Raw genomic sequence first — 13,338 nt, forward strand, 5'->3', positions numbered from 1 at the left:
TCTGATGTAGTCATGATTTTAGAAGAGTGAAGTGCAAATATATATTTTTCACTGCAGACATCATCCTTGGCAAGACAAAAAATGGCTCAGGTGAAAACATAACTTGTCCTGTTAACCCCCCACCAACTACTCAATCTCCTCAGGTCTCCTAACCCTGAATTAAAAAATCTCACAGAGCTCGAGTGTTTGTTGTGGGAAAGGGTTTGTAAAAAGAGCCCTGAAAATGAATAGGGTGAAAACAATGAGAACTGCTCAGGAATTCAGTAACAAGTGCAAGTGCATCTCAGGGATCCCAGTCTCCTTACACAGGGTAACTTGTCCAATTAGGGCTAAGTTACCTGGCAGGGAGGTGTGTGTGCTGTCAGCTTTGACAGAACGAAGAACACTCATTCTGATGAGACCAAAGAGTATTCTTTAAGAAAGAATAGCTGCTACAGTACTTCCCAAAGCATGCAACTCACTTCCTGGGTTACAAGCTCGGTCTCCATTGCCATGTCTCCCTGCTGGGTCACCAGTCTTGCCTTCCACGGCTGTGTGGGATTCTGTTCCATCTTGCCAGCTCAGGGGCTTGGATCCATCCATGCTGCTCTCAGGCAGCACCAAGAGTCATCACAAAGGTCCCTGCTGGCCACTGTGTGGTGGGTGTTGTTGAGGCTGTTGGCATCCTTCACAGTACCTCTCCCTCCCACTAGGACAAAATGCTCTACTGGGATAAAATTTGTATCCCAGCTGGGCTCAGAACCAACACCTACTGCAAAACATAACTCAGCCCCATCTGACCTAAACCCTGGGATCTGCTTCCCAGTGGTGAAGAGGTGGCTTCAGTCCCCACAGCCAGCACCTCTGTCCTCCTGGGGACAGCAGCAGTCGCTCCATGGACATCCCTGAACCAGACACAGAGCTGAAAGCAGAGCTTGGACATGTCCCAGGCACAGCACATCTGGCTGTAATCTCTCCCTTGGCTGCACAGGGACATGCAGAGCCCATCACAGCTTTCCCCCAGAGGTTAGCAATGAGCCAGCTGGACAAAAACACAATCAAACTTGTCCCTGAATTTTCCCCAAGTCAGCTTTTTAGGTTGGTTGCAGAACTGCACAAGAAAATTAATGAAATAGTATTTGACAAATCTATTTTTGCCTGCTCTCAAATGCAGGGAGCAGCTGTAGGAGCTGCTGCATGCCAAGAAGGAAGCGAATGGTGCACACCCTCCCGTGGCAGCTCCTCACAACTGCAGGGATTGCAGGAAGCACCAGCCGTCCACAGCTCCTGGCTGCACTGCTGGGGTGACACACACCAGGGTACACAGGATGCAGAAGGACACACATCAGAGCAGAGAGTGGGAAACGATTACATTGATGAAAGTAATTTACCCTGAAAGATGAGGAAGTGAAACATGTAAGAAGAGATATTTCCTAAAATAAAACAATAGCTGTGATCAACCCCCCATTTTGCTACAGAAATCTACCCTGGAGAGCTATATATTTTGTCACATCTGCCACTTTTTGTGACAGGCACTCTAAAACATGCTATGTTTTCCTCTGAAGTTTCTAGCAGGCCCATTGCACATCACACTGCCTTCACTAAGCACTGCAAGTCCTTGTGAGAGTGGTGAGTATTAGGCAGAACACAGGCACACTCCACTGCTCCAGGGCACACGAGCTCACAAATGCAGGAGGCAGAGTCTTCCCTCCTTCCCCACCCCTCACCCTCCCTCTAGCCCCTCTTGAAATAAAGTGCTTTCCCCCATATCTTTTTCAAAGCTAAAGCATGCAAATCACACTCATTTCAGCTCCACATTTTATTCTGCCTTGTCATTATGTCTGATTAGGCGTTCTTGAAACTCCATGTGTTAGAATCAGGCCTTTTCATAATACTGAAGAAGTGAGTTTGAGAGGAAAGAAGAAGGATTAAATCTGTGAATGTTCATAAATGAGAACTGACATTTTCAGGTACCCTACATTTTCAGGAGAGGTTTAATGAATATCCAAAGTGATGGCAAGTATTTGCTGAGTGCCTTGCTGACAAAAATAGACAAAAATAAAATACCATGCTGGCTGGAATAACAGTTCGAAAAAAGAATTTCAGATTAATCTGTGCTTCAGCATAGTTATTATTGAAGAGTTAACTTTAAACTTCTCAGTTCACTTGCATAATTGCTACGTATAACTCTGCTATATTGTTGGATATGAAACAACTAGTTGCAACAATTCTACGGGTTTTACCACAAAAAGATGTATTTTCTCTTAATAATGTCTAAAAATTTGATATAATTAGCTTGTACTGTAAGAAATAAGAAAGCTAAGAGCCAAGTCCTCTTTCTGTAATTTCTCACAATGGGAGAAAAACTTACACCTTGCAGGGGCAAAAAGAAAAAAGTGAATCAACTCTAAACTAGGAGCTGAAAATGCATGTGATAAATTCAAGCCCCCTGCACAGGCCTTTCATGATCTCTGGTGAGGCTCTGACTCCTCTTTCTCAGTGGAAAGGGTTCAGAGCTCTGTTTCCAGCACTCTCAAAGGTCAGAGAAGAAACAGGCTCTGATTCCTGGGTCAGGCACTGGTGCTTGGCACAGTGAGGCAGCTGTTTCAGGTCTTTTGGCAAGCAGGTTGTAACGCAGCTATGCTCGAGCTATTCCATGTTTGGAGACATCTGCTCCACTACAGCCATTGCTTTGTTCTCTTGTTCACATTTCCTACACAGTAGCACATACAGAGAGAAGCTCATGTTCTCTTCTATTGTTTTTAAGTTTTTATGAAAGTGATTTGGAGATGGAATTTGTAAAAAAAAAGAAAAAAAAAAAAAGAAAATAAAAAGCTGATTTTTCACAAGGGTAGCACTTCAAATAAATGTGATATTAAAGCAAACATACTGTGTATTCAAAATTCATCGACAATGAATATGATTTGTAGTCTTTTTTATTTGCTCAAAATGAGTCTGGTAGAAGAAATGACATAACTACCACTTGGAAAGCATTGACCTTTGGTAGAGACATCCAAAAGTACTGCTGAATCTTATGAGACTTCCAAGTTAAGGAAAAACCCAAAAGACAATAGAAAAGATGACTTTTACTTGTAAAGGTGCTGCAGAGAAAACAACTAATCACTGAAAAAAAATAATAATCCCATTTTCAATCATGTGACAGAGATGATAAAATCCTTTTAGAAGGTTTCCTGCTTAGTTACCTGTGTTTGATGTAGACATTTTGGACTTGGTATTGCTTGCTGTGCTGCAGCCTTCCCTGTAGGAAGGTCCAGCTCCTGCCCCCACTGAAATCAATGGCAGTTCCCTCTGATTTCAGTGGTGCAGGAACAAGCTCCAACAGAGAACTCAAATTTGCAGTGCTGAGGAAACTTTTCCAATCTTTGCAACCACTTCCCAAAGTTTTCCATATCTAGTACTTATTGCACAGTCCAGGCCTTTGTGACACATCAGACAGAAATTAAACTGAAAGGTCAGAAATACTTACTTCCACTAGGGATCAGGTCCCTATCTGGAATGAAGAGCTTATATCCATAGTGCTTTTCTAGAACATCGGGCAGAATTTCAAGTGCAAACTGCTCCTCTTCATTATTATCACGATCTAACGCATCAGGATCCACTTTGGTGTATGAAAGATAAGCATCATATTCTTTGTTGTCTGTAAGAAAGCAAATCGTGTTCAGCCTGCTGTTTGCAAGAGCACTATAAGGATCACAGGAGAGTACTGGGAAATTGTATTATTCCTTGAAACCACCAAGCATTTCCCAACAAAATGGGGATTATTCACAGGAACATATAATCTGGCTTCCAGGCAGAAATCTCATGGATTCTTTCAGTTTTCTTCTGCATGCTGAGCAGTAACTCTGTTCCATGTGGTCAGACACATGCCACAGCTGAAAAGATCATGGGCAAAATTTTCATACAAATACTGAAGTGGAAACTTTTATTTTAAGCCCTTACATATTTGTAATGCAATTATTTCAGTTTCTATTCCTCAAGAGTTCTAGGAGTATGTTAAAGTTTTCAGCTTGGAAAAGTTTTGAGCCTGGAAAGTTTTGAGCAAGGAAAATTTCCTTCCATAAGTAATTATGAGAAAAGACATGACTTAATTCAAACAAGTACTGACTATTCAGAAAACAATGCCAAATACAAACAGTTTAAAGCTTTTTTTTTTTTTTTAAGAAAATCCCATATTTTTAAAAATCAATACCATAATTTTGGATCACAATCCACTTGATTTCAAATCCAGGAGATTTGAAATACTTGGGGATCACATTATAAGAGAGACAAATAACTCCCATAAAGGGCAACATTCCTTCTCCTCTTCCTCCTCCTGCCCAGCACTGGGGCTTGTCTCCAGCTCTGCTTCTGAAACATGGAGCTAAGAGCTCATGAGTGTGCCAGGAACATAAGTGCCACCACAGAGCTGGGGACCCATGCTGGGCTCAGACTGTCTTAGTAACATTTCTCTTTGTATTCTTCTGCAGTAATGGAAAACAATATATTGAAAAAGTCAACCTTCAGCAATTCAGCCTCCAGGGAAGAGCCCAGCTGCCATTATTTACAGAAAATGAAAAATCAAATAATTAATGTTGTGAGAAGAAAACTGCATGAACGGAGGGTTTCTGAGTGCCAATTATCTATAAAGAATAGTGCACATGAAAGATAATTATAGCAGTCAAAATTCCTCAATATATTCTGATAAAAAGAACAAATACCTAATCATAATAAAATATATCTCTTGATGACCTTGAACTGATGGTTACTTATAATTCCTGACACAAAGCCAGACCCATGAGGGTCAGAGCTGTAGTCAAAGCATGTGAATAATTCCATATTTGTAAAAGGCAGTTTGCCTAGTGTCAACCATGGCTGTAGGGGACGATGGAAGATGTCCACCTGGCTTGCTGACATTCCTCTGAAGTCAACAGGCCAGCCAGCTTTGGAGGCCTGTCCAAAACCTGCCGCTCTGTCCATAAGGAAGCCAGCCAAACCCTTTTAAGAGAAGCCAGTGATCCCTGACATCCCCGGCTGCAGAGCACCGCGGTCCCTGAGCCCCCTGCCCCTGCGGGGGCACGGCTGCCCTGCCCAGTCACCTCAGCTCTCGGTGCCAGCCAGCAGGATGCTGGCAGAAGCAGCTCCCTCGGGCTGCTGGGAGCTGCTGCAGTGGTGGTACAGCTCCACTGCCTCTGCTGGCTCCCCACAAGCTCCATGCACCAGGGCAGAGAAGAAGGAGCTGCCCACACTCACCCTCCGCTGGCTCTGGGAGCAACAATGTTTGGAGCCATTTCCTAAATGGATCCTTTAATCCTCAGTGTCATTTTCTCTAAAAGCAATGCTAAACACAACACAGGAAGTGAGTGTGTCCAACATTGCTTACGTGGGATATTTTTAGAAATAGGAATAAAGCAGATCTGTTGAGTTCCAAATCTTCTTTTTTAAAGAAATACACATAAAAGTGGAAAATGACCCTGTGATTGCATCTATACAGCTGAGTGCTCATGGGAGCTCTGTATGCTCCCTCTACTGCCTACATGAGAAGAAACAAACATCCCCACATATGCTTTGACTTCTGTAACATTCTGCCCCCACCTTTCATCCTGGAGGATCAGAATGAGACACGAAGCTGTGAAAGGTCTACAATTATGCGGTGGAAAAATAAAAGGTTGTTTTCAAAATTTATAGGCACATGAAATCCCCTATGTACTCATGGGGCTTCCTCTAAACAGCCAGAAAATAATATTGTTTCATAAATTAAAAAGTGATTGAACCAAGGAAGTTACATGAGTAAAAATGCAGCAACTTCACACTGAAAACAGAGGATAAGCAAACTGAAGCAGGCTGGAGGAAGTTAGTACTTTTAGTTGGTGTGAAGCAGGGATATTATGTTGGTATAATCCCAAGGTGTTTCAGGTAAAGTACTTCTCAAACCACATAATCTGACCTTTCCCTTTGTCCTAGGTACCAGTATAAATATTGTGCAGTATCGTAGAGTATGGAAAAAGCATAATTTTAGTTTTTTCCCAGTCATACATGAGGATCAAGAAAGAGCAAATTTCCTGATCTCTATTCCAGCTATTTATCACAGGATCACAAAGTATTCTGAGCTGGAAGGGACCCACAAGGATCACCCTTCCTCTTTCTAAACTCCCCTAGATATCATTCCATCCATTCTCCACGACTCCTGTGGATTTCATCATAGTGGAACCTTTTCACACCATATCTACCCATTGTGAAACAGAAACATTTATCACTGTGATAACAGAACAGCCAATTGCAGAAAGCAACATGTCTATGCAACTGCACATTATTTTGGCACTATGGAAAATGTGTTCCCTGCTCTCTTTTCAAATACATTGGAGTTTCTGCATTTCAGAGCCTGTGTGACTGCTAAATATTGCACTGGGCTATGGCAAGCACCTGTATTTGAATGCTGCACTTTCTCTCTTTAGCAGATACTACTTAGATGCATATTAATAGCATATTAATTATAAAATAAGTGTTAAGAACATAGTAATAGGATTTAAAGACTGGGATTTCATTTACAGGGCTTACTCCAACTTCATAGGAGAAGGAATGTTCTATATTCAGGAGAATGAAAGCTTCAATTTAAAAATACAAGTTTAGCTTTAGGCACCAAACAGAATATATGCTAGTGAGAGGGAAAGTGGGGGAAGAAAAATGGAAAACAATCTAGTTTATTCCTAAAGATACTCCCCAAGCAAGCTGCACATTCCCACCAAGTTGTTTACAGTCTCCCAAATGGACTGAGGTTACCAGTTAGCCTCATATCACCTCTCATTAGTCAGAGGAGGTCACTGGAAGCCTGGTGGCAATTCAATGAAAATGCTTCATGAAGAACACCTGGTGAAAGGCTCCTCAGATGGACAGTGTGGATCTCAGGAGAAGGGACCCTGGGCACATGTGGCACTGGACACATGAATGTGAAGAGTTCACAAATGACATGTGAGCCTCTGTAGCAGACTCATGAACAATTCTTCTGGCTGTCTTTTGCTCGTGGCAGACCCCAGTGACATTTCTCTGGAAAGACTCATTGATCTCAGAGGGCTTTGGGAGAAATTCTTAGGGCTAGCAGCAGGTGTCTTTTAGGATTCATTTCAATCTCACCACTTTGGGTCTCTGAAATATTTCCATTGCATATATTGAGTTTCCTGTGCAACTGCTTACCATCAGCTGCTTCATCTCCTCCAAAGTTCTGTCTGTAGAACAGCATTAACTCTATGTTGTAGCACTTATAGATGGTCACGAGTAAAATAAGAAGAAGAAGGATGGCTCCCAGTCCTCCAGCAAGTTCTATTTTGTAGATCAAATCTAAAATTAGCAAGGAAAGGCAAAAAGGTTATGATCTTTCCAAGCTATATTTTTTCTAATCCACTGTACAATTCCACATAAAATTGTGCAGCTTCCAATTACAACCACCATAACATCAAAAATGCCTAATAATTTTGTCCATTGCCTATTACATAATTTTACTCATTCACTCCATCAACTGCCCATCTGAAATAACCATCTGAAATCCAGAATGCTTTTGAGGCTATACATGTAAATGTCCTACACAGGAACTATGCAGTGATTTTACACAGAGGAGTAACCAACTTTTAATGAGATGGTGGATTTTGAAACTTCTGCATTGGAAGAATGCATCAAATGCTGTATGCAGCATGTGAGAACAGATTAGGCAGGATCTGGTCCCTTCCCCTCCAAATTAGACAGATTTGGTTTTCTATTTGTGAAGCCTGTGGACAGGCTGATGTGAGCTGCCAAACCAGGGCTTCAGCTGGATCACTAGAAAATGAGTTGAGCTTGCAGGAAGCCCAAGATAACACAAGAAGCCAAGAGCACACATCAGGCTGCAAAGAGCCACTTTGTTTGTCATGGCTGCTAACAGAGTTCTCACATATGTGTAGAGTTCACATTATACTTTAATGGGACTGAGTGTTAGTTAGAACTTCCTATTCAGATGCTTTTGTTAGGAAACATCACAAGAACTCAAAGAACTTTCACAAATGCATCCAGACACAGTGATCCATCTGTTACAGCTGGGGAAACAGGCTTAGAAAATAGATGCAGCATGTTCAAGGTCATTCAGCAAGCCAATGACAAAATGGGATAAAACCCTTTGGATACCAGTCCAGAGCTCCATCTGATGCAAGGGACTAACTTGAACAGCATTGTTCTTTATCCTGAAATGTCCTCTGAAAGCAATATTGCTCCTAACACCACCTGGCATATTACTTAGCCATAAAAGACAGAGGATGACAATTTGACTCTCACAGCCTGTATTGGTTCAGATAAGACGTCATGAAGATATTTGCTGCTGTGACAAACACAGCAAGAAGTTGCCAAACTCATACAGGCAGGACAAAGTTCTTGTGATCTTTACGCTTCTAAATCTTAGGGCAGAAAAAAATTACTCGTATGTCATTTGTGTCACTTTCAAGATAAAAAGCAAATTAGCTGCTTATCTTTGGGGGTTATTTTTGCCTCACCATGCCTTCCATTTCAATAATTAACATCAGATGTCAAGCTATTCCCAGTTTACAGAATCTGTGATGTCTGTCTGGCAAGAAGTCATGGACTAATAGATGGAAAAGTCTATTATAATAGCTATTTAATCTCTGAGAACACAGGGAATTCATGGGACTTTTACTACACTGCATGATAAAGCCTGCATGTGCTCTGGGGGATAAATCTAGGCAAATGGAGAACAGAGTAGGTTAAAATCACTTTTGAGGGGATTTTTTTTTAATTGTACTGAATCTTTTTTCCTAGGAAACTGAGATGATGGGAAAACTGCCAGCTTGGAAGGAAAGAAAATGCTGAGCCTTGCAGCCCACATAGGAGCAGAGAGTCATGTCCACTTTGGTGGGGGGGATAGCAGGGTATTAAGCAAACCCACAAAATCCAGCTTGAAAGGCAAAATTGATCAGCTTTTGCATGTCCAGTATTTGTCCTTCTGCCCCATGAACTCTCCTAGAGTAGACATAAGGAGGGAGAAAGCTGAGGTTTTTGACCTCTCCTTATTTCCATTCCAAAGTGGAGGCAATGAGAAAACCCAGGATGTTCAGTTTTCTTGCCTACTCTACTTAGCTTTGGCATCTGATTAATTCCTTCCTCCTCAAGTGGTCCTCACTGAGATAAATAAGGAAGCAGCATATCCAACACTAGAAAAGAAGCTGAATGTGGTCTCTGTGCTATAAGAGTGACTGAAAAATAGCAAATAATAATATTGATAGTTTCTAGTGCAAAGTAATGTAGAAGGACCTTACCACAACATATTACACATATTGCAGAGGATCATGCTCTTTAAAATAGCAAAAGTCTCATAAATACCCAATAAATGAGAGACAACTACATTTTAGAAGTTCCTCATAATTTAGTGATGTATCAGTATCAAACCCACCCCCCTTAAAATGAGTTCCTAGCATGTCTTAATTAAAGGCATCCTCCTTGAAAAAAATCATGAGGAAAAGTCATCATAATATTTGCTTTTATCTCAATTCGCTACTTCTTGCCACTAAAAGCATGGTCTGACTTTATTCTGTGGTTTCTGACAAGTTATTTATTTTTCAGGACAGCTATATTATAGACTATGTAGACTTCAGTCACTAAATGGACTGTTTTCAAACCCTTTTGAAGGGAATCCTGAACTATTCCCACAACTAAGGGACAACTGGGTGTATATTGCATTTCCATGTTATTTGAGCACCAAATATGCTAGGACAACACGTAGAAAAAAAAAAAATAAAAGCAAACCAAACTGAGGATTGTCCAGAACTTATTTCTGAACTGCTTGAAAGCAAGTTCCAATGTGGTCTTGAATTAGGTCAGTAAAGAAGAATGTGACAGCAGACAGTTGTGTTCAGATCTTAGGAGCATGTCTGACTCTGCCTTTGCATTGGTAGCTTTGGGTTTGAAACTTGAATTGGCTCTTTTTCAGGTGAAAACCCCAAACAACAAAAATTATCCTAAATGATGGCACAAGGTCTGGGGCTATTGCTACACTGGAGCTGTGCAAAAAGCCACTCCTGTATTCTCCTGAAGGTTTGAGGGGACTGTACCACTAATACAGCAAAAGACTTTATTATATTTTCCCTGAAACATTTGAACAGCTAATTTTTCTTTTTTTTTTTTTTTTTTATACAAATTATGTGTCAAAAATAACCATCTGATGTCAAAACAAGAACTCTAGAAAATATTATACAACATCTACAATTTAGATTTTGGGTTTATTCCTGTTTTTCATCCAAGCCAGAAAAAAAAAAAAACAAACAGAAGAGAGGGCAGGTCTGGAGACAAAACAGAACTACAAGTGCCTCTTGTCAAACATGGATAGTGCAGCTCTTAACAGGCAAGTCTTTGGAGGGAGAGGGAATTCTCTGACTGAGAGATCTGTGCTGCAGCACATTGCAATAGAAATCCCTTCTTTGACACACACAAAGGATGCTGGTCAAAGTTTTCTGCAAGTCCTGCCCTAAATCTTGTCCCAGCTCAGTAAAGACAGTAGTATTTCCTGACTCATGAATATCTCATGAAAATCTAAGCTGAACAAAGTTAGGATAAGAAGCAATTAAATCAAGTTGCAGAAAGGAAAAGTTTGGTCAAGTATTTGTGAGAGCTTAATAAATAACAAACAGGACAATGGAACAGGCAGTCAAAGGACACAGTAAAATACAGTGGTTATTTTAAATGACACTTTAATAGCCTGAAAATCAACTACTGAGAGTGCCTGAGGGGAATATAAGTTTTCTACAGCCACAGTGCAGAGAGAAATGAAATAGTAGCTGCAAAGTGATCCTTTCCACCTTCAAATTCTGTATTCAGCAGAGCTTCTTCCATAATTCCAATAGAGCCCTGAAATATCTGCGGGTTTTTTTTTTTTTTCTGTTATAAATAAACCAAGCTTGTTATTCTACTATATGCACACAGTGCCAACAGAGATATACTTACTATCAGTTGTATATTTATGAGGTTCAGTGGAAGGAAAGGTAGAACGCTTTTTGCACTAGACACCAATCCTTCATCATGATGACCAGATTCCTTAATTAAAGCTGTGACAACCTGTCAGTTTAGATCACAGAATTGTAGAATTGTTTCGTCTGGAAAACACCTCCCAGATGATTGAGTCCAACCATTAACCCAGCACTGCTAAGCCCATCACTAAACCATGTCCACGAGGGCCACATCTACGTGGCTTTCAAATCCCTTCAGAGATGGTGACTCCAGCATCTCCACATCCTTTGCCACCTGGCAGCTTTCCAGCCCCTCTGCCTGGAGCTTGTTGTGACGCAAGAGCAGGACCCAGCATTTGGCCTTGTGGAACCTCACACAACTGGCCTCAGCCCATGGATCCAGCCAGTCCAGATCCCTCTGCAGAGCCCTCCTGTATGGAAGTTTGTAGCAGACAGTAGAATGATCTGCTAGATCAACATTCCTTTATTCCAACTTTGCCACAGTGAAAGCATGCGAAGGACTGGAGCTGCCCTTTCAGGTTTGCCTCATGAAAACAATTCTTCTTCTCCTGTTTTGGCAAAATAATTTACATCCAAGGGTGATGGCAGAGGTCTGGATAATGAATCAACTCTTTAGTCAATCTCCTGTGCTGATGTTCTGTGGTTTCACATAACAACTTTGCCCCAGGGATGGAACCTTCCCTTGCTTTCCCAACAATTACTATCTTACAGCTTTTGTGTTTCCTAATATACTGTATCTCAGAGAGATCAGTGTCCAATCCAAATGTCAGCCCACTTATGGATAGGAGAACTGATTGAACAAACAACAGAAGAACTGCCATGAGATAATGTTACTCCCTTGATAGTGACTTTTTCAACCACTGAGCACAGCAGCACTTTTAAATTGGGCACATTCAAATCCAAACTGTTTCCTTTCTGCTATTGGTAATTTTTCAGTAGTGGGGTTCTCCATTCAGGAACAGTATCAAGCAAGACAACCATGATGGGGTAACTCTCTTTGTATTTCTAACTCCCATTGCATGTTTTCATTCCTGATGCAGTTAGAAATCAAAATCTATGGAAACAGCTTAAACTTTTCAATTTAAAACACAAAGCCTGGAAGTGGAACAGAACATCTGACCTCACTGTCAGGGCAACTGTTCTAAGAAATATAAGTTTTAACTGGCCTAGTTAGTCAGTTCTGGATCAAATTCATAGGTTGTTTAGTCCAAAATTCTTCCCCTGATCATTGGTGCCTTATGGGTGACTGTATTCCAAGTAAGTGCATCACCTGCAAGGCCAATTTTCTACACACTGAAGAACCATCCCTGATTTTTTTCCCCACAAATGGTAAACTGAAGCTGTACACAAGCACACTTCAGCTCGAAGCAAACACACAAAAGTCCAGCCTGGCTCAGAGAGGTCAGCAGGACCTCTGATTGATGTGTTGCTGCTGAGGCAGGTGAGGTCACAGATAACTAAAAGAGGAGAATTACCTTTCTTGCGCAGAAGAACACTGGCGTGTTTCCGTCCATTTCTGTTCTCCACGTGACACGTGTAGTTAGCCAGGTCTGCCTCCTCTACAGCATCAAAGATCAATGTCAACTCAACTTCTTTTTCTCCAAGGTGTTCTCTGAGGAGTCTGAAAGGAAGGATACAGCCTTTGCTCAACTGAATTAATATGGGTGGCAGATTCTCAAAAGCACTATGGTTTCTCAGCACCTGACAATGTTCCTTGGCCTCCTTCACTCCTGGAGAAGGACTTAAAAGGAGACTCATGTTGCCTGAAAGAGACTTCAGAGAGGCATTTTTCATGACCACCAGAAGGCTTTTTCTCATGCCATGTCTAGGGAGGAGCTGAACCAAGTGCAGGAATAGTGTCCATGAGCATAGTGGTTATGTGTGGCTTCTTTCTTGGCTCCATCAGAATTAAATGCTAAAAACAATGCTTCTTTTAAAAGAAGTGACAAATACCCATTTTCCAGAAGCAGGATGTGCTACTAAGCCATCAGTGAACAAATTACAGGGCAATTTAAAGGCTGGGTATTGTGATAAATATTAATTCAGTCTGGAAAATCAACAAAAGGAGCTGTGCTACTCTTTGGAATTTTCCTCTGTTTTCTGGGGCTAGATTCTGACTTTTAAGAGGAACAGTGTCAAGAACAAGAGCTCTCTGCTCCTTCGAGAGGAAAGAGGAGACATGCAAAATAAAATAAAAGTTCTAGCAGACTTTCAGGCCAGAGGTACAGCCTTTTCATGTCATTGTTCTCATGTGAACATTAAAAAGAATGCAAAGTAAATGCATGTTTTCTGCTGCTGACATTAAGTCTAAAAATGCAGTACCCTATTCTCTCCAAGGGCTTATCATTTGCTCAAGAAAAAGTTG

The 13,338-nt window shown here is 41.2% G+C and overlaps 1 protein-coding gene across 13 annotated transcripts in view; it reads right to left on the bottom strand.

Moving 5' to 3' along the window:
* The window catches only part of IL1RAPL2 (interleukin 1 receptor accessory protein like 2), a 364,841-nt gene that overhangs the window by 8,170 nt on the left and 343,333 nt on the right, over positions 1–13,338 (bottom strand). For all 13 annotated transcript variants that reach the window (XM_068204770.1, XM_068204779.1, XM_068204769.1 and 10 more), the window contains 3 exons: positions 12,449–12,594; positions 7,168–7,311; positions 3,467–3,637 (listed from right to left, as the gene is read on the bottom strand). In XM_068204770.1, the coding sequence (XP_068060871.1) occupies positions 3,467–3,637; positions 7,168–7,311; positions 12,449–12,594 (461 nt within the window). The remainder of the gene's footprint in view (positions 1–3,466; positions 3,638–7,167; positions 7,312–12,448; positions 12,595–13,338) is intronic.

This window comes from Anomalospiza imberbis, chromosome 14, assembly GCF_031753505.1.
Source record: "Anomalospiza imberbis isolate Cuckoo-Finch-1a 21T00152 chromosome 14, ASM3175350v1, whole genome shotgun sequence".
NCBI classification, from domain to species: domain Eukaryota; kingdom Metazoa; phylum Chordata; class Aves; order Passeriformes; family Viduidae; genus Anomalospiza; species Anomalospiza imberbis.